Consider the following 21416-nt stretch of genomic DNA (forward strand, 5'->3'; position numbering starts at 1 on the left):
TCTGGTCCAGCCCTGGCACCACACAGTTGGGGGGAAATGGGTCTCAAAGGTCACAAGAGCAGGCTTGTGGCTGCCAGGATGTTAGTAGGAGCCACAGCAGTGACCTGGTAAATGTTTGGAACCTGCTGAACACATGTGGGCCCATCTGGCTGCAGCCCTCCCTTTCTGCCAACTCTCTTATGACCAACCAAGCTCTAGGAAGCGAGAACTAGGCACAGATCTCACCCAGCCCTTCCCAAACATGTGGCCTCTGATGGGACACTTATTCCTACCCAGAGCCACTGGAGTGCTCCAGCCTCCAGGCCCTTGCCTGCCTATGCAATGGAATCTGATTCATCTCCCACTCAGGCCCGCTCCAAAGAAATCCTCCACTGGGAAGCCTGCCCAGGACTTGACCCAGATGCCTCCCATGTTGGAATAACACCAGAACAGCCAGCATTTCCTGACCCCCAAGCACAGTATGTGACCTGGCTGCTGACTCTGAAGCAGAATCTCAGGATGCTAACTACATCGCCTCCAGCTTGTCCTGAAGTGCTCCATGACCCAGAGCCGGTGCCTCAACCTCTCTAAGCAGTCCCCTTGCAGCAGCCCAGCAAGGTTTCCAGGGGTGGTGGTACAAGTCCCTAAATGGCCCAGCCAGATGGGGATGCCTAAGAGCCAGACACAGGTCTCAGTTGGCTTTGCTGCAACACGAGGGTAGTTGGGGGCTCTGATCTTTTCTGGCTGTGACCCCTACATTCCCCTCATTCCACCACCCACCTGCCACCCACCTCCCTACCACCCCACCTGCTGCCCACAGAGACTTCAAGAGCACACCCTGCCTCACCAACTGCCTTTATTGGGCATCAGCCCACGGGCTCCACAGGCCCAGGAAGGGGGTAGTGGGTGTCACTCGAAGCAGGGACTCTCCAGCGGGAGGAATGGCCAATGATGCCACGTAGCCCCCAGGACACCTGCCTCAGCCCTGGACCTCTTACTGTAACCCATGTAGCTGACCCAGCGGGAGGGCGTGTAAGGTCAAGACTCTGACCGCCTGTGGGGCGGCTCCCCCAGTTCTGGGCTCACTTGGGGGCATTGAAGGGCACGGCCCGCTGGTTCATGGGGTTGTCTGGCGACCGCAGCCACTCCTTCTTGAGCAACTGCTTCAGCTGCGACAGCCGCATGTTGGGGTTTTCTTGCTTGAGCCGTGGCAGCTGTGCCTCCTCAAAGGCGGTGAAGGCCGCCCGCATGCGGCGCTCTGGGTGCCGGTCTGCAGCCTCTTCTGCCACACTGGGAGGGGTACAGCGGCGTTAAAGAGCGGGTCTAAGCTGTGACCCCGCCCCTGCGTGGGTCAGGTACCAGCCGCCAGACACGCAGCCCCGCCCCCTTGCTCAAGCCCCGCCCGTTACCTGAGCACCGCGATGGCATCCTCAATGGTGCGGGCCTCCACGCTGCCCTCCTCCAGCACTCGGCGGTTCACATTCTCCTCCAGCGGCACCTCCAAGTGGCTCTTGGCTTTCTCGGCTGGGGCGGGAGGCAGTCAGGTGACAGAGACATACACAGAGACAGAGAGGCAGGGATGCACAGTTCCAGAAAGACGAGAGAGACCCAGTGCGGGAAGAGAGGGAAAGAACAGGAGAAAGGCAGGCAAAGAATGATGGGGGAGCCCTCTGCCCAGGCCACACTGCTCTCTTGACTTCCCTGCAACTGGGCACATAGGAGGCACCCCACTCATGGCTGCTGTCTCCTTAGCCTTAGCACCCCATTAATGCCCTGGGGACCCCATGGGCACAAGCTGAGGTTGGATGCAGAGCAAGTAAATCCTCACGTGTGTGTGCCCATGCTCTCTGTGCCCAAAGCCAGGCCTGCCAGGCCAATGCCCACCCAAGGTTCACCATGCAGCCCAGGCAGCTTCTCTGGGGCTGAGAAGGGGCTCTAGACTCAGCCAGGGTCAGTCCCACAGCTTGTCCTTTACTGGATAAAACGGCAGCTCCAGAGTGGGCCGCAGCCCCACCTGGTTCTGGGGCCTCTTTGTGCTGGTGGTCTCGGCGGAGTGTCTCCTCAATCTGGGCCCGGGTGACCTTGCTGGGTGCAGCCACGCGGGGGGCCTTGCCACCCTTGAGCTTGGAGTCCTCCTCCTCCAGCAGGCGCTGTGTCTCCTTCTTGCGCTCCAACTGCTCCAGGCGCCGCTTCTCCTTCTCCTCCTGGGGGAAAGGGGTGATCAGGAGTGGACCCCACCACTGGCATGGGGTCTGGGTTTTCGTCTCAGCCAAGGTGGACTGAGGCCCTGCTGAGCACTAGATCCTGTGCTGGGCACAGGAGACACAGCTGCAGTACAATGGGACTACCTGAGGCTCCCAGCCTACACCACTATGGGAACAACAGGGAACCCTGCCCACTGCAGGTGGCTGGGTGGCTCCTGAAGGAAAAGTGACACCTGGGCTGGAGGAGGAGCCAGCCAGGAGGAGAGCTGGAGGACAGGAAAGTCCTTAGAGGAGGGAATGCAGGTACAAAGGCCCTGAGGCAGGAACCTCCCAGCAGGACAGAGGAGCAGCACAGAGGCTGATGTGGCTAGAACAGGGAGGGAAAATGTAGAAGAGGTGGGGAGGGCAGAGGGTGCTGCTACCAGGATCCTCAAGGGCACGGGGAGGGGTTTGTACTGGATTTCAAAGGCAACAGGAGCCAGAGAGGGTCTGAACACATCTGCTGGCTGGGGCAGGGGCAGTGTCCCCAGCCAAGTGTCACAAGGGACTGGTCCCACCTTTGCTCCCCAGGGAGACCCTGATGCCATCTGGCCATTGCCCCTCCACCAATCCAGGGGGCAGAGCCACATTCAAGACCATTTGTAATGCAGGGTAGTCATGGGCCTGGAATATTCTGCCTCCCTCCCACCCCCATCCCAATAGGGCCCTGCAGCCCAGGCACCCCCACTCTCCTGCCCTCAGCCTGCAACTCTGCCGTCTGACTCCCTTGGCTTGGGATGGTCCCCACTCCTTCAGTGCTCTGTGTGACACTCCTACCGTGGGACTAAGAGTCCCAGAAGACCCTCAGTGTGCCTGAGGATACCCACTGGGCCTCTGACCTTCATCCGGTCTGTCCAGCAGGAGGGTGAGGGAGAGGTTAAAGGTTAAGGACTCCCTGGGCACACAGGAGGTGCCCCTGTGTTTTCAGGCACCTCAGGCAGGGCCATTGTGCTCTGAGCCTCAGTTTACTCATCAATCAGAGGTAATGTCCTTCCCCCAAGGTCCCTTCACCCCTGCGTGGTGCTCATACAACCTATGCTCATTCTCCCCTGACAGGGCCCTGCCTTGGCCTTTGCACTGGCTGCTCTCTCCTCCTGGTGCACCAAACGCAGCCTCCTCCCTTGGCTAACTCTGGCTCCCCCTGAGCTCCTGGCTCCCTATCAGGCCTCTCTACCCCATGCCATGGCTTTTTCCTGTGTTCCACAAATTCATTTCTGGTGGTGCCTGGGTGGCTTCGTTGGTTGAGCGTCTGGGTGATGGTCCTGGGATGGAGCCCCATGTTGGGCTCCCTGCTCAGCAGGGCATCTGCTTCTCCCTTTGCCATTCCTCTGGCTTGTGGTCTCTGGCTCTTTCTGTCTGTCAGGTAAATAAAATCTTAAAAAAAAAAAAAAAAATCCCCATTTCTAGTCTTCTGACTATGTGATTTGTCCCGGAGGCAGACCTTGGCCTGGGTTTTGAACAGCTGCCTTCTGGCCCCAGGCCCAGTATACAGTAGGTGCTTAGTAAAAGTATGCTGAATGAATGCATGAATTCCAAAAGGTTTTGAGGATCCCTGAGTAGCTCAGCGGTTTAACACCTGCCTTTGACCCAGGGGGTGATCCTGGGGTCCCAGGATCGAGTCCCACATTGGGCTCCCTGCATGGAGCCTGCTTCTCCCTCCCTCTGCCTGTGTCTCTCTCATGAATAAATAAATAAAATATTTTAAAAAAATAAAAACGAAAACAAAACTCATAAAACTCAATAACTCACGAAAGGCATGCAGCTTGTGGCCATTAGTCACTAGGGATGCAGGACTGAGGAGGGAGCATGAGCATTTATACTTTGACATTCAGCAAAATTTTTTGAAAAAGTCACTTTGCAGTTTCTGAAAAAGAGCTATTAGCAGTTGGTAGTATCTGGTGATGGGTGAAGATAAGTCCACTTTGCAGAATATTCCAGAGCTGTAAGAAATGAGTCTCATAAATAATTGACATGGAACTCAGACAGTCAGGTGCTCTTTGCCCAGTTGCTTAATATGGAACAAGTGGAGATGAAATGCTGACTTCCATGTGGGATGATGAATTACAATCCCATCTGAGGCTGATGCCTGGTGACCAGGAGAAAAATGGCTGTGGGACCCTATTTAGCTGAGGACATGGGCTTTGGGTAGGACATTGGGTAAGAAAGGTCTCTGGTGTCACATTGGGGAAGGAGGTGTTTTATTTTTTAGTGTTTTGGAGTAAGCATAAATTTGCTTTTTTCTTTTCCTTTTTTAAGATTCTATTTTTTTCCTTGTTAGTTTTTCTTTTTTTTTAAAGTAGGCTCCCTGCCCAGCATGGAGCTCAACATGGAGCTTGAACTCATGACCTTGAGATCAAGACCTGAGCTGAGATCAAGAGTTGGAGGCTTGGGACACCTGGGTGGCTCAGTGGTTGAGCATCTGCCTTCATCTCAGGGCATGATCCCGGGGTCAGGGATTGAGTCCCATTGGGCTCCCTGGGCAGGGAACTTGCTTCTCCCTCTGCCCATGTCTCTGCCTCTCTCTGTGAGTCTCTCATGAGTAAATAAATAAAATGTTAAAAAAAAAAAAAAGAGTTGGAGGCCTAACCAACTGAGCCACCAGGTGGCCCTTTAAATATTTTATTTTAAATAATCTCTACAACCAAATATGGGGCTCAAACTTACAACCTAGAGATCAAGAGTTGCATGCTCCACTGACTGAGCCAGCTAGGCACCTGGATTTGCTTTTTTTAAATAGAAACAATGTTTTTAAAGTAGTTGTCTTTTAAGAATAAAAAGGGGGGAGCTGGGGTGGCCAGGGTGGCTCAGCAGTTTAGCGCCGCCTTTGGCCCAGGCCCTGATCCTGGAGACCCGACTGAGTCCCAAGTCAGGCTCCCTACATGGAGCCTGCTTCTCCCTGTGCCTGTCTCTTTGCCTCTCTCTCTCTCATTAATAAACAAACAAACAAACAAACAAACAAATCTTTAAAAGCGGGGGGCAGGTCTTGCACAGCAGGAGGAGGGGTGGACAAACTGCAGAAAACCACCCCATGTTGGCAGCTCCATGCAAACCAGTCAAGACAGTGGACTGCCTTGGAGGGGAGTGGCAGCTAGGAACGTTCTAGAGAGCAGGGGGTGGCAAATGATGGCCCTCCACCTGTTGCAGTAAAGGTTTTAGCCCATTTGCGTGTGGTAGCTTTGTGCTAGAATGACAGGGTCAAGTGGTTTTGAGAGCTCATCTGGCCCCTGTACCCTATCTGATCTCTGTTCTTCCAGATGCACACTACACAGCTGAGCAAACAGACAGCTCCCTAAACTACACACCCAGGACACAGACACTTGCTCATTGGTTAATCCAACCTCGTAAGAACCCAGAAGGCAGACCCATGGCTTCAGCTAGCACTAGCCCTTCCTCACAACCCTGTGACTTGGGCTTCCTGCCTTATCCGTGCCTCACTTTTCTCATCTGGGGACCCCCCAAGGCCCAAGACGCCAGCCTGGGGAGGGTTCCTGGGGCCTGGGCTGCTGCCTCCCGGACTATTAAAACGTCTCCGGCTTTTCTCTCTGCCTAATGGCTCTTTGGCAGGCATTGTTTTTTCTTTTGGGTTTTCAACTTTCCTGTGTTGTTAAAATACTGACGGTTAAAAAGAAAATCTGAAGACCTCCATGGACCCACTACAGCACAGGCCGTGGGAAGGGAACCAGTAACATTCAATGTCCAACTAAAAACAAGGCAGGATACAGGCTTGCATAGAAAGACGGTGGAAAAAAACTCACAAAAGTGCCCAGGCTTGCCAGGAACGGGCAAGCAGGGATGGCATGTCACCACTGCTATTTTCTGCCACCCTCACCAGTCTAGGCAGGAGCTCTGACCAGCCCTGGTGGAGGAAGCGAGGAGCGACAGCTAAAATGGGTCTCTGGCGCCACCTGCTGGACCCAGCGAGTCAGCACCAGGCCTGATCCACGCCCAGACACTAAGCAGCCACTGTGTGTGATGCTGGGGCCCATCAGGGGACAGATGGCCATCCCTGCACTCTTCTGTGTTTTTACACACACCTGGAGGAGCCTGTGAGCTCTGGCGCCAGCAGGGTGGATACGGAGGCCCTATTACAGCAGTTCCCAGCCTTGGCACTGCTGATGCGTGAGGCTGGCTCATTCTTTACTACGGTGCTGTTCTATACCCTGAAGGGTGTATAGCAGCCTGCCTGGCCCCCACCCACCAGATGCTAGTAGCACCTTCCACCCACTGGCTGTGACAACCCAAAATGTCTCCAGATGTGCCAAGTGTCCGCTGAGTGCAGAATCATGCCAGGGTGAGAAGTGCCAGTCTAGCCCAACACTCTTCGACATTACACGAAGAGAAGCCCATACAGGGTAGTGGCTGCCTCGCCATTCCTGGCCACCACAGGGCCTTTGCATGACCCACTGCCTCCACCTCCTCCTTGCCCTTGCTCCACGTCCAGTGCTTTCTCATCCTTTAAGCCAAAGCCCCAGAGGCCTCCTGCCATCTTCTACCATGCTTCCACGTGGCAGACTGCCCACCTTAGCCACAGATGCCAGAGCCTGGGAACCACCCACCTTGCGCTGTTCCTTCCTCATGACGTGTTTGTCCTCATCCTTCCAGTAGGCATCCTCCAGCTCCTTCTGCTTCCTGGCATCAGCTGCTGCCTTGGCCTCAGCCCTCCGCGCCCGGGCCGCTGCCGACTTGGTGTTCTCACCCTGGAACTTCTTGGGCATCCCTCAGCAGGCTGCGGGAGGAGGGCAGGACCAGTGAGTGGGGGGCATCCACCCTTGGTAGCCCCAGGCTCACACTTGTAGTCAGGCTCTCCCTTGGGGCCTCAATGACCTTGCCTGTAAAACGAGGGCTGCAGACTTAGTGATCTTTTTTAAAAAATTTTTATTGAGGTAAAATTCACACAACAAAAAAAGAACCATTTTAAAGTACACAATTTGGTGCCATTTAGAACATTCACGATGTCGTACAACCATCACCTTTACCTAGTTCCAGAATAATTCCATCCTCCCAAGAGGAAACCCCAAGCCTGAAGCAGTCAAGTAACCCCTTCTTCAGCCCCTGACAACTGCTAATCTGCTTCCTGTCTCCATGGATTTGTCTCTTCTAGATACTTCATATACATGGAATGATACACCCTGTGGCCTTTTGTGTCTGGCTTCCCTCACTGTGTGATGTTTTCAAGGTTCATCTGTGTTTTTCAGTGTGGCAGAGCTTCATTCCTTTTTAGGGCTGAGTAATATTCCATTGCATAAATTGATGTTTTGCTTATCCATCTGCCACTGATGGGACACCTGAGCTGTTTTGGGATTTTGGCTTTTAGGGTCAAGCTTCTGTGGCCTCTCTAACTCTGCCACTGATGAGGCCTCAGTCCCCAGAACTCTAGAGGCCAAGTGCTCCTCACCCTGGGTAAGCAGCAGCAGCTGCGAACTGCTCCCAGTGACCCAGCCCAGGTTCGCACAGCTGAAGATGTCTAACAACTGGGAAGCTGCTGTCCAGCAGGCCTCTGGTCTGTACGACTCCCACGCTGGGTGCTGGGGAAATGATGCACGCAGATGGCAGGCACCACCCTCCCTCCACTAACCCCTATATTCAATAGTATGCCTCCAAAGCTTTAACTGTGGGGACTGCCTTTGTTCCCATTCTGAGGTGGGGAAGTCAAGGTACCTGGCCAGGTTGCATAGCACTGAGCTGAGGGTCTCACCTCCAAAGCCTGCCTTCCAGATGCGGAAGGGAAGGCTGTGCAGCCCAGGCACATACCTTCAGCTCTCTGGGTCTCAGTTTTCCTCATCTGGGAAATGGGCTGATGTCCCCCATTCCTGGGTTGTTTGCTTCCCCTAAACATATCCAGCACAGTCACCTTGGGGAAACAGACCTGGCATCCAAGAATGAGAGAATATGGGGGCCACTCTGATTCAGGACCAGGTCACCTCATTCTAGCCTCCTAGCTGTGTGATTTGTGGGGCAGGGGGCTCCCACCAAGGATCCCACTGGAAACTCTAACATCAGCTCCCATCTGCAGCTGTGCGCACCAGGCTCTGTACTTTATACACAGCATCTGAGTGAATTCTCCCAACACTGGTATGTGGCAGCAGAGCTGAGACCTGAAGGGTGGGTCAGTCAGAGGTAGCGCTGTGAGGATGAAGGGATGACTTCTGGGCAGACGGCACAGGATATGCAAAGACCCTGCAGTGGACCCTCAATCCCAACTCTGTGCTCCTAACCACTGCCCCACCACAGGGTCCCAGCTGGCCCCCTGGGGGAACATCAATGCACAGACCACTGGGGTTGCTCACTTAACATCAAGGGGTGGCCCCTTGGCCAGGTGCTCCAGGCTGAGACTGAGGAGAGAGCCCCATGGGGCAGAACAGGGCAAAGTGGGAGAGGTCAGTGGACCTAGAGGACTCAGGGTTGAACTCCAGCTCTGCAATCACAGCCAAAGTGCTCCCCCTGAGCTGAGATACAGGGTCGAATTCCCATTGCTCCCCGCATGGGATGCATGAGCTGCCACAGGGGAAATGCTAGCCTGATCCTGCACTTCTCCCAGCTGCTCCTTGGCCCCTAAATCAAGCATTTATTACTGAGCGTCTACAAGGTACTCAGCAGAACACCCCCACCACAGATTCCTAGGGAAGTGCCAAGAATTGAGAGTCACCGTCCAAGTTACAGATTAGGAACCCTCCCCCTACTCTCCTCCGCATGGTCCACTCACGGGAGGCAGCCACACCAGCCTCCCTACCATTTTTCAAACATTCCAAGCAGGTTCTTACTTCGGGGCCTTTGCACTTGCTGTGCCCTCCACCTGGCCGCTCTTCATTCCTCTTTTTACCCAGTTAACTCAACTCCTATTTAAAGTTCAGGGCTGAATTCAGGTGTTTCTGCCTCCAAGAAGCCTTCCCTGAGACACCCTCTCTCAGACCTCAAACTTCTTTGAGGCACCACTATTAGCTGTCCAATTATATGATTATTTGACAAACGTCCACCTTTCTTAGCAGGCTGGGAACTCTGGGAGGGCATGACTACCTTGGTCACTGCTGTGTCCCTAGTGCCCTGTACAGTCAGGGCTCAATAAATGTTCTGAGCACATGAATGAACAAGTGTCTATTTCCAGAGTTCCCTCAGTATTTACTTCACACTCTGGGGTGTGTCCAAGCTCAGCTTCTCACGATTCTTCCCACTCACCTCCCTCTCCAGCCTCTAAGCCTTTGCTCTTGCTGTGCCCTCACCCAATACACCCTCTGACATTCCCTCCCCCCTGTGAAAATCCTGCCCGCTCACAGGCGCTCTGCCCCAGCCTCCTCTCCTCCCACATCCGGCTGCTCAAGACCCCCAACCTCATCCCAAAGCCTGACCAGGCTATTTTGATCCTCTCTTCAGGCCAGGACTACGTGTTTATCTTCCCTTAATGTTAATATGTTGAAGCCCTAATCCTCAGTGTGACTGTCTTTGGAGACAGGACCGGTAAGGAGGTGACAGATTAAATGAAATCATAAGGGTGGGGCCCTAATGTAATGAGGCTGGTGCCCCTGTAAGAGCAAAACACCCCAGCGCTTGCTCTCTCCGCCTTGTGAGGACGCAGTGAGAGGGTGGTTGTCTGCAAGTCAGAAGAGTGTCTGTACCAGGAACCAAACTGGTGGGCACTTTGATCTTAAACTTTAGGCCTAGCCTCCGGAACCGTGAGCAAATAAACGTCTGTTGTCAAATAAATAAGCAAATAAATGTCTGTTGTTGAAGCCACCCAGTCTGTGGTATTTTTTATGGTGGCCCCAGCCAATACAGACAGCTCTTCTGTGTGGCAAATACTTACTCACACACTTCTGTCATTCAGTAAACATGAACTGAGCACCTAGTAGGAGTGGGGCGCTGGGGAAAGAGGCAGCACCCATTTACTAGCCAGCTAGGCTAGCTGAGAGATAGACAGTAAAGGGGACAACTTGCCATGAGAACTGTGATGGGACTTGCGGGGCGCTGGGCAAGCCTCGAGGGGGTTTCTGACCCAGCCTGGGGGCTAGGGGGCGTTAAAGGGCTTCCCGAGAAGATACCGAAGAAAAGGCCTAAAGGAGCGAGGAGCTCCAAGCCCCCAGGAGCGGTGGGCGAGGCACGCTGGGAAGCGTCGATCTGTATTCCGCGGCGACGAGGAGATGCCGCCGAGCGCGTTAGAACCGGAAAGAGCAGATCTGCGAGTAAGAGCCCTGGGGTTGCTGAGGTGAACTGGAGGGGTGAGATAAGCAGGGCGCTCCGGCAGGGAAGCTGGGGGTGGCTCTGGATGGGCAAGGGGGTACACTTAGGAGGGAATCAAGCCCCACGTGGTTGACTGGGTGTAAAAGAAGGTGAAGCTCAACACCGTCTGTTCCAAGAAGCCCTCCAGCTACCCCTCCTGAGCTCCCCCTGCCCGTCGTCCCTCTCCCCAGCCCTGACCCTACTGCAAGAGGCTGGGGGGCATCCGACCCAGCTGGGCCACCCCCAATCCTGGAAGGTGCTCAGAGTCAGGACCGGAGCTAGCTGGCCTCGTACAGGACGCAATTCCTCCGGGTCTCAGTCGCCCGCTCCGGGAAATGGGCACAGACCCCGCGAGAGCCCTCTTGACTGGGCGCCAAAGGTGCCCCTGTCTCTGAGCACCCCGCCTCCAGCCCTCGGGTCGGGGGGCTGCTCCCAGACCCAGCCGCCCCGCCGGGCCCACCCGCACCCCGCCCCCCACACCCCGGCTCCGCCCGCGCGGCGGCCGCTCCTACCTCCTTCCCCCAGCGCCGGCCCGGTCGCGAGTCCGTGATGTCACCGCCGGGCTTGCGCGCCGACCTCCCGGAGGCGCGCGCTGATTACGCCTCGGCGCCGTCGCCATCTTGGTAAGGGAAATGCCACCCTCGCCTCCCTGAACCCGAGTCCAGGTCATCGGCCGTTTCTTTGCCTCTTCGAGCGGAGGCTATGTTACATAAGGCTCCACCTCCTTCTCTCACTTCAGATACTGGCAAACTAGGAGAGGAGGGTAAACACTGTAATTTAGAATAGTGCCTTTACCAAGATGGCCGTTGCCCGGATGAAATATGGCCGCCGCCACTTCACACGTGGTCCGGCGGCGCCAGGCGGGAGCTGCCCGGCCGCCAGGGCGCGCCAGAGCCCGCGGTCCTCCCGCGGGCCTTAGAGCTGCCAAGCCCAGAGGAATCCTCTGAAGCCTTTGCTGTCGCTTTGCGCTTGGAAGGCGCTCTTCTAGTCCACCCTCTCTGCTTCTCACCTGCGAAGCTGGAGAAGGAGAGGGCAGGAGAAGGGAACCGGGAAATTAACACACTCCACCCAGCTGAGATGGGAAAACAGGCCGAGAGACACCAGGAACTGGATTTAGCCAAAAATGTAACCACAAGCAGCTCAGATTCCTCCCCTGTCCCTCCTGAATTGCTCCCCTCTTCACCCACTCCCTCCAAACACACCTTGCTTATTTTATTCAAAAATTAGGTTTGGAAAAAAAGCAAAAAAACAAAAATTAGGTTTGGGAAAAAAAAATAGGGTTCGGAGGCCAAATTGTCCGAGGCACCTGTAGAATTTTTTCATTTACTGAGGCTCAGTGACCTCATCTGTAAAAATGGTGGTACTAGGGGTCTGAGGTTGGTTACACTGAACCTGGCCGTGGGGAGGAGGCAGGCTTTGGATCTAAGTTCAGGAGGATGAGCTAACCACAGAGTCATTTTCTGAAAGGCAACCGCAGAGACACGGCTGGGACCTCTCTGCTCTAAAGCCTGGTGGGTTCCCACTGTCCTGCAAAACTCCTTACAGCTCCCCATCCCATCTCCCCCCTCTTCTCCATTCTCCCTCAGCTCTAGCCACACCAGGCTCCTTTCTCCAAATTGCCAGGGATGACCCTGCCTCAAGGGTTTTCCCAGCGCTGTTCTCTCTGCCCCCAGCTTTTCCAATAGCCAGCTCCTTTACTTCCTTCAGGCTTTGACCCAGATACCCCTTCCAGAGAAGGACCTCCCTGACTTGCCCATGTAGTTGGTGCTCCATCCCCAGACTTTTTCCCTTTTGTATTTCTGTCACAGCAGCAACTTGCTTTATCCATTTGTTGACCTGTTTGTTTTCTGCTTCTCCAGTGTCTGTGATATCTGGAGGATGGAATCCATGCAGCTGAAATGGTGTTTATCAGCAAGAAGGGGCTCGGTATAAAATAGGTACAACTGACCCTTGAACAACACAGGGTTTAGGAGCACCCACCTCTATGTAGTCAAAGATTTGTCTATAACTTTTGACTCCCCGAAACTTAACTACTAATAATCTGTTGTTGATCTGAAGCATTACCAATCACAATCAGTTGATGAACATATATTTTGCATGTTGTATGTATTATATAATGTATTCTTACAATAAGGTAAGCTAGAGAAAAGAAAATGTTAATAAGAAAATCGTAGGGTTGGGGCACCTGGGTGACACAGTCAGTTAAGCATCTGCCTTGGGCTCAAGTCATGATCCTGGAGTCCAGGATTGAGAACCACATGGGACTCTGCTCAGTGGGGAGTCAGCTTCTCCCTCTGCCCCTCACCCCACTCATGTTCTCTTTCTCTCTCTCTAACAAATAAAATCTTTAGAAAATCATAAGGTAGAGAAAATACATTTATATACAGTATTGTATTTTTTAATTAATTAATTAATTAATTTATTAATTTATTAAGTAATCTCTACCCTTAATGTGGGGCTGAGCTCATGACCCGGACTCATGACCCTGACATCAAGAATTCCGTGCTCTACTGGGACGCCTGGGTGGCTCAGCGGTTGAGCGTCTGTGAGACCCCGGTGATCCTGGGGTTCTGGGATGGAGTCCCTCATCAAGTTCCCTGTGAGGAGCCTGATTCTCCCTCTGCCTGTGTCTCTGCTTCTCTCTGTGTCTCTCATGAGTAAATAAATAAAATCTTAAGGAAAAAAAAAAAAGAATTGCATGTTCTACCAACTGGGCCAGCCAGATGCCCCAAGTACTCTACTATATTTATTGAAAGAAAAAAAAATCCTTGGGTAAGTAGACCCACAGATTAAATACCCATGTTCAAGGGTCAGCTGTATTGTTCATTATCAGGGTGTGGGATGTGTGGAGGTGGCAAAGCCAACACCACCTCGTGAGCCTGCCACTGGTAAAGAGCCAGGTTTAAAAAAATAATAAAAATTTTTAAAAAGATTGGCTTGTCACGCCTTCTTGGGGCAGGAAGCCTCTTACTTCATATTAACATAACTTTGAGGTATAGGTCAAGTGAATCGTTCCAGAACAAGCTCAATCTTCTGCAAGGTGACTTTTGCCATCAATCAGACACCCTTGCTATGAGGTGCGGCTCTTAGACCTGAGGATTCTTTTTTTTCTTTTTTTTTAGACCTGAAGATTCTTGACTTCTATCATTGTGACATTCTATAGCTTTTGGATATTCACATTTTCAATTAAGTATTGAGTGTCTACTTTGAGCCTGTGCTGGAAATACAGTGACAAATTAGACAGATATGGCCCCTGGTCTCCTGGAGCTCACAGTCAGGAAGTCACACACAAAAAACTCACACATACATGCCACCCGGGCATCCAAATAAATAAAATCTTTTTAAAAATTATGATCCGGGGCAGCCTGGGTGGCTCAGTGATTTAGTGCCGCCTTTGGCCCAGGGCCTGATCCTGGGGACCCAGGATTGAGTCCCATGTCAGGCTCCCTGCATGGAGCCTGCTTCTCCCTCTGCCTGTGTCTTTGCCTCTCTCTGTTTCTCTCATGAATAAATAAAGTCTTAAAAAATAAAAATAAAAATTATGATCCTAACTATAGTCAGAAGATAGTCCCCATGTTGAGAGTGGGTTATGGAAGCCAGGAGGCTGGGTGATCAAAGAGGCCTTCTCAGAGGAGGTATCATTTAAGCAGTGTTGGGTGAAGAAATGGAGCAAACGGACAGAGGGAATAGCATATGCAAAGGCTGGGTGATGAGTGTGAAGTGAGAAACAAGAAAGCAGACCCTGACTTTGGCAGCTGGGAATTGGCCCAATGTCCACAGCTAAACCACTGTGTTCTCCTGTTGAACATACTTTCACAGAATATCATTATCAGAAATGGCCAGTCTGGCCAGCATGAAACAAGACAAAAACAATACCCCTCTTGTTTATCTGACCACAGACAAAAACAAGGGCATTATCCAAATCACAAAAAGGCCCTCTCCATCTGTCCCCTGGCTAATGTGAGTGACAGCTCCTTCTCACTAATCACAGTATTGGCCTCACTTGGTTCCCCTGACTCCTAGGTAAAAAGGATTAAAATAAGTAGAAAATTGTCCTCACTTGCTATTTGCTACCAATCCAGAGCAAAGTCCACTTCCTTAAGCACCCCCAAGTCACCTAACATAAACTTCAGTTTTATAACAAACCCTTCTTCACACCGTCTTTCTGGGATGCTCTGTGGAGCCCCATTGCAACAAGACAATACACCCAACTTTGTCTGACTACAGGTGTGTTTCTGGTGGGTTTTGGCTGAAGGGAGTCAATAGGAATGGAGGTCCACCAAGTAGACCCTCCCTGCCCCCATCTGGGACCTTCCAAGAGCTCGCAGGAAGCATCTTTCCTTGCCTTTACACCATCTGGTAGCCCCAGGCGTCTCTCAGCTTATTGGCCACATCACTGCAATCTCTGCCTCCTTCTTCACATGGCCTTCTCTTGCATCTCTCTCTCTCTCTTTTTTTTTTTTATATTTTTAAAAGAGTTTATTTATTTATTTGAGAAAGAGAGAGAGAGAGAGAGAGAGAGGCAGAGACACAGGCAGAGGGAGAAGCAGGCTCCATGCAGGGAGATGTGGGACTCGATCCCAAGTCTCCAGGGTCACGCCCTGAGCTGAAGGCGGCGCTAAACTGCTGAGCCACCTGGGCTGCCCTTCTCTCTTTTTTAAGATTTTATTTATTTATTCATGAGAGACACACACAGAGAGGCAGAGACATAGGAAGAGGGAGGAGAAGCAGGCTCCATGCAGGAAGCCTGATGTGGGACTGGATCCCGGGACTCCAGGATCATGCCCTGAGCCAAAGGCAGACGCTCAACTGCTGAGCTACCCAGGTGTCCCTTCTCTTGAATCTCTTATAAAGACACTTGGCATTGGATTTAGGGTCCACTCTAAATCCAGGATGTGGCTTCCCATAACTCCGTGCACTCGCCCCTCCCGTCCTCTTTCCGCCATCTCTTGGAGCACCACAATGGTGTGCATGAATGTCCTGGCAGATCCTCTCAAGAGCATTAACAATGCTGAAAAGAGAGGTAAGAGCCAGGTTCTTATTAGGCCATGCTCCAAAGTCATCATCCGATTTCTCACTGTGATGATGAAGCGTGGTTACATCGGCGAATTTGAAATCATTGATGACCACAGAGCTGGGAAAATTGTTGTGAACCTCACAGGCAGGTTAAACAAGTGTGGAGTGATCAGCCCCAGATTTGACATACAACTGAAAGATCTAGAAAAATGGCAGAATAACCTGCTCCCATCCTGCCAGTTAGGTTTCATTGTCCTGATGACCTCAGCTGGCATCAAGGACCACGAAGAAGCAAGACGAAAACACACAGGAGGGAAAATCCCGGGATTCTTTTTCTAGGGATGTAATTCATACGTGCAAATAAAATGCCTCAATGGAAAAAAAATCCAGGATGCTGTCATCTTGAGATCCGTACCTTAATTACACCTACAGAGGCCTTTTTCCAAATAAGGTCACAGTTGCAGGTTCTGGAGGTCAGGACCTGAACATATTTGGGAACCATCATCACCTCAATACAAGTGCCTTGAGGGTTGTGAGTCCGTGAGAATAAAGATCTGCTGGAAGAGGAGAGGCCTAGATCCAGTAAATCACCCTGGACTCAGCTCGGCTGGCTGAGGTGTTTGGAAGTTCTCTTCAGAGCAGCATCCTTTGGACGAACTGTTCACCGTTCTGAAATATTAAAGGGAAAAGAGAATACCCCAAAAGGTCATCTCCTCCAATCAATCCTATCTTTGTGTTTCTGAGAACTGCTTTTTTAAGCTCCAACTGCCTGGAGCTGGGGGCGCGTCCACCCTCTGATAGGTATCTGCTGGCCTTTAGCAAAGTCCTGGAGATCCAAGGTTGCACAGGCGCTGTCCTTTCATCAAAAGCTGTCCCTTTGGGACGGACGTCTGAGCAGCTCAGTGGTTGAGCACCTACCTTTGTTGGCTCAGGATATGATCTGGGGTTCGGGGATCGAGTCCCACGTTGGGTTCCCCGCAGGGAGCCTGCTTCTCCCTCTGCCTATGTCTCTGCCTCTCTCTGTCTCTCATGAATAAATAAATAAAATATATAAAAAAAAAAAAAAAGCTAGTCCTCTTTTGGACCAGGCACCGTGTCTTTCATATTTCCATCAGGTTAACTCAGACATGGCCCTCTCTGCTGGTACTGTCCCCATCAGGGACAATTTGGAATGCAGTATAGAATTGCCATGGCCGCTGTGGAGACTTTCATTGGACAGGGATCTAGAAACAGGAAGGAAAAAACTGTCACAAAGAGATCATTTGTTAAAAAAAAAAAAAAAAAAAAAGAGATCATTTGTTGCATCTGTCTAAATAGACCATTTGGCCAAACATAAGAGACGCCCCTTTGTTTGTTTCAGACCTCGGGGCATCTGTAATAAGTGCTGGCTCTGCATTCTAGGGCTCCATAAGGTTGTCAAGGACCCAAATTAATCTTTTAAACTGAGTATAATGACCCTATTTTGTGCTTGCATGCATGTGCCAAATGGATTTTCCTCCACCGAAACTTCTCCCCTAAGGATCCTAAGGATCCGTTGACAGTGGAAATGTCATGTCTGAAGATGATTCCCCTCATTCTTTTTTTCTGTCTTTCTCCGTTTTCTCCTCACCTGGGAAACTTAAAAGCTGATTTAATGGAAATATCATTGTCTTTCTGTGGGTGTTCTCAGTGCCTACTCCAGCAAATGGGACAAAATGGCCAGAAGACACAAAAACCTGTACATATGTGTTTATAACAGCGCTGTAGACACTCATCAAAAGATGGAAAACAGGGCACCTGGGTGGCTCTGTCAGTTGAGCATCTGCCTTCAGCTCAGGTCATTATCCCAGGGTCCTGGGATTGAGTCCCACATCGGGCTCCCTGCTCAGCTAGGAGTCTGCTTCTCCCTCCTCTCTGCTCATGCACCCTCTGTCTCTAATAAATAAATAAAATCTTAGGGATAAAAATGGAAACAACCCAGATGCCCATCAACAGATGAACGGATGACCAAAATGTGATTCATCCATACAGTGGAATATTCTTCAGCCATAAAAAGGAATGAAGCTCTGACACGTGCGTGGTGTAGAAGAACACGGAGCACCTTGTGCTGAGTGAGAGAAGCCCAACACAAAAGGCCACACATTGTAGGATCCCATGTATATGAAATGTGTAGGACAGGCAAATCCAGGGAATGCAGATTGGTGGTTGTCAGGGGCTGGGGGAGGGGGAGGAAGAGGTGTCTGCTCATGGGGATGGGGTCTCCTTTTGGGGTGATGGAGATGTTCCAGAACTAGACAGAGGTGATTATACAACATGGTGAATGTATTAAATGTTGCTGAATTTCACCCTGACTTTGGTATTGTGAGACTGTGAGCACAAACTCCTGTTGAGCTATGCTGCACCTGGACTCTGGACCCACAGAAAGTCTGAGATAAGAAGTTTCAGCTACTAAGTATGTGGTCATTTGATGTGGCAGCAAATGGAAAAAGAATTCCATTTCTAAGTAAGAAAGAGATACAAGGAACTCCTGGGTGGCTCAGTCAGTTAAGTGTCTGCCTTTGGCTCAGGTCGTGATCTCAGGATCCTGGGATCAAGGCCCCAGTCAGGTTCCCTGCTCCGTGGGGAGTCTGCTTCTCCCTCTCTCTCTCCAGATCCCCCCCACCCCAACTGTGAGTGCTCTCTCCCTCTCTGTCAAATAAATAAATAAAATATAAAAGAGAGAGAGAGAGAGAGAAAATACTGGCCATTAAACATAATTGTGATGTGCCTTTTTAAAAAATTTTAAAAGATTTTATTTATTAATGAAAAACACTGAGAGAGAGAGACAGAGACACAGGCAGAGGGAGAAGCAGGCTCCATGCAGGAGCCCGACGTGGTGCTCGATCCCGGGTCTCCAGGATCATGTCCTGGGCTGAAGGCGGCACTAAACCGCTGAGCCACCCAGGGATTCCCTGTACCTTTATTTTTTTGCCATGTTTTTACTTAACATGCAAACACGATGTATAAATATATAATGTACATGTGTCTGTATTCTGTGTGCATAAATACACATAATTTATTTTGTCAACATTTCCCAGTTTTGAAAATGTACTAAAGTTACCTAAGATGTTAGTTTTCTGGGTAGCTGCGTGATTGGTATAGGGGACCTCTCTGTACTATTTTTGCAACTTCTTGTGGGTCTTTAACCTTTCAAAATAAAAAATGGGGAAGAAAAGAACTTTAAAAAAAAAATTTTATTTATTGGGACACCTGAGTAGCTCAGCGGTTGAGCATCTGCCTTTGGCTCAGGGTGTGATCCTGGGATCTGGGATTGAGTCCCACATGGGGTTCCTTGCAGGGAGCCTGCTTCTCCCTCTGCCTATGTCTCTGCCTCTCTCTGTGTCTCTCATGAACAAATAAATAACATCTTAAAAAAATAAAAGAAATTGTTTATTTATTTGGGAGAGAGTGAGCGAGAGAGGAGAGAGCACAAGCCAAGGGAGGGGCAGAGGGAGAGGAAGAAGCAGACACGTCCCTGAACAGGGAGCCCAACATGGGGCTCCATCCTGCACCCTGGGATCATGACCTGAGCTGAAGGCATCTGCTTAACTGACTGAGCCACCCAGATACCCAAAAAGACCTTTCCATAACCATGTCTGAGCACAGAGAAAAGCAAGAACACCATACAAACCACAAAAATGGCCAAAAATCCCCCTTCCTGGCTACCAGGAGCAACTGTCACTTGTCACAGCTATAGCTGTATCCTCACCCTGTTCCTCCTATCTCCTAGATAAAAATCAAGATGCCCAAATAGTCATTCCTCCCACCTCCTGTTTGTGGTCAATCCAGAGTAAAACTATTCTTCTTTGAACCCAGTAAAAACAAGCCCCTTCTTGTCTGCATGTGGTGTATGTCTCCCTTGTTGCAGCAAGCCCATAACCGACATACCCAGCATTGTCCAACCAGAACTTCTGCTAGGGTCTGGCTGGGCCCCTGAGACATGGCTGCCATGGACAAGGCTGCTGGCCTTCGTCAGAGCCCGGAGTAGCTCAGAGGGACACGTTCCAAGGTTACTGCCCCTAAGAGCCTCAAATTCTAGGAATCTGACACTTGAAGACTCTGTATCCTTTATTCTCTTAATATAAATCACATCCATTTTAACCATGTTTAAGAGCATAGTTCAGTGGCATTAAGCACATTCACATTATTGTGTGGCCATCACCAGCCTCCATCCATAGAACTTTCTCCTCATGTCAAACTGAAACTGTCCCCATGAAACACTAACTCCTCCTTTTTCTTGGTTGCGGGTTGGTAAGTTTTGTTTATCTTCTAAAGGAACCAGCTCTTTGTTTCATTGATCTTTTCTATTGTTTTTAGTCTCTAGACATTTATTTCCATCCTGATCTTTATGATTTCCTTCCTCCTACTAATGTTAGGTTTTGTTTGTTCTTCTTTTTCTAGGTCCTTTGGGTGTTAAGTTAGATTGTTAATTTGTGTGTGTGTGTGTGTGTGTGTGTGTGTTTTAGTTTGGTTTTTGAAGAGAGCCTGTATTGCTATGAACTTCCCTCTTAAAACCCCTTTTGCTGTGTCCCATAGATTTTGGTATGTTATGTTTCTATTTCCATTTGTCTCTGGGTAATTTTTTTCTCCTTGGATTTATTTGATGACCTATTGAATATTCAGCAGCATTCCTGTTGAATCTCCATATTTTTGTGATTTTTTCAGTTTCCTTCTTGTAATTAATTTCTGGTTTCATACCATGATGGTTGGAAGAGATGTTTGATATGATTGCAATCTTCTTGAATTTATGGAGACTTGCTTTGTGACGTAACATGTGATTTGGAATGTTCTATAAAATGTATGTTAAGTTCATCTGGTCTAATGTGTCATTTAAGGCCACTGTTTCCTTTGGTTTTCTGTTGGGATGACCTACCCCATGATGTAAGTGGGGAGTTAAAGCCCCCTACTATTATTATATCACTGTCAGTTTCTCCCTTTATGCCTGTTAATATTTGTTTTATATATTTTTGCCCTTTTTGAAAAAAAAAATTTATTTAGGGGCACCTGGGTGGCTCAGCTGGTTAAGCACCTGCCTTCTGCTCAGGTCATGATCTCAGAGTCTTGTCTGAGTCTCCCACATTGGCCTCTTTGCTCAGCAAGGAGTCTGAAGTTGGTTGCAAAGACTACATTTGTTGGAATGTTGCTTAAACCATGATAGATTTCTATCTTCACTGTGTTTGCTTTTTTTTAAGATTTATTTATTTATTTATTTATTTATTTATTTATTTATTATATTCTAATATATGTGGGAGATACACAGAGAGAGGCAGAGACATAGGCAAAGGGAGAAAGAAGCAGGCTCCCCACAGGGAGCCTGATGTGGAACTTGATCCCAGGATTCCAGGATCACACCCTGAGCAAAAGGCAGACACTCAACCACTGAGCCACCTAGGCATCCCTATCTTGACTGTTTTCCATCAATGTCTTCTAATAACCACTTAAACTATAAAATTGGGTCATTTCCCCTTGGAAAACTTTTCTACTGTTTTCTATAGATTAAAAATGGCACGGCTTTCATAGCACAGCACAGCACAAGGCTTCATGGCATGGCATGGCATGGCATGGCATGGCATGGCATTTTGGTTCGTTCACCAGGCACCCGTCTGTACCCTAGAATGTAATGGGAAAGGGGGGAATGCTAGCATCTCTCCTGCAGAGACTTTTACAGCAGGACAGTGATCATAGTGATTTTGTTCGAGGGATGCCTCCAGTCACTTTTGACACCTGGAACCTCTGACATATCCTGCATGGGACACCACCTGGGAGTCTGGGGGATTTTCTTGGAAATGGACCTGCTAGGCTTCTTTTTCAGTTCCCAAGGGCTCTCCCTTGGGATGCCTTTGAACCACTGGAAACCATTCAGATTGCAAAATTTAAGAAAGGACTGATCTCCTGTAACACTGCATGGTCTCAGTATGGTCTATCAGTTAGATCTCTCTTTTGTTGGAG

General features: G+C 50.1%; 2 protein-coding genes and 1 long non-coding RNA gene across 4 annotated transcripts; 2 read left to right on the plus strand and 1 right to left on the minus strand.

Moving 5' to 3' along the window:
- Positions 1 to 818: 818 nt before the first annotated feature.
- CCDC124 (coiled-coil domain containing 124) lies at positions 819 to 11078 on the minus strand. 2 transcript variants are annotated; one of them, XM_072786779.1, is made up of 5 exons: positions 10946 to 11078; positions 6779 to 6948; positions 1994 to 2183; positions 1389 to 1503; positions 819 to 1269 (listed from the first exon to the last, which is right to left on the minus strand). In XM_072786779.1, exons 2-5 carry the CDS (start codon positions 6935 to 6937, stop codon positions 1062 to 1064), a joined length of 672 nt encoding a protein of 223 aa, XP_072642880.1. In that variant the 5' UTR covers positions 6938 to 6948; positions 10946 to 11078; the 3' UTR covers positions 819 to 1061. The 2 variants fall into 2 exon arrangements, with proteins under 2 accessions (XP_072642880.1, XP_072642881.1); XM_072786780.1 differs by having other exon boundaries at positions 6779 to 7051; positions 10946 to 10968.
- LOC140610556 (uncharacterized) lies at positions 10254 to 13126 on the plus strand. Its single transcript, XR_012012161.1, has 3 exons — positions 10254 to 10396; positions 12293 to 12370; positions 12869 to 13126. It is a non-coding gene; the product is annotated as an uncharacterized lncRNA (long non-coding RNA).
- A 2269-nt stretch (positions 13127 to 15395) lies between these two features.
- Positions 15396 to 16468, plus strand: LOC140611338 (small ribosomal subunit protein uS8-like). The gene has a single exon (XM_072788124.1). The coding sequence runs from the start codon at positions 15396 to 15398 to the stop codon at positions 15786 to 15788; it is 393 nt and encodes a 130-aa protein (XP_072644225.1). The 3' UTR covers positions 15789 to 16468.
- The last annotated feature ends 4948 nt before the right edge of the window (positions 16469 to 21416 follow it).

This window comes from Canis lupus, chromosome 19 (assembly GCF_048164855.1).
Source record: "Canis lupus baileyi chromosome 19, mCanLup2.hap1, whole genome shotgun sequence".
Lineage (NCBI taxonomy): Eukaryota > Metazoa > Chordata > Mammalia > Carnivora > Canidae > Canis > Canis lupus.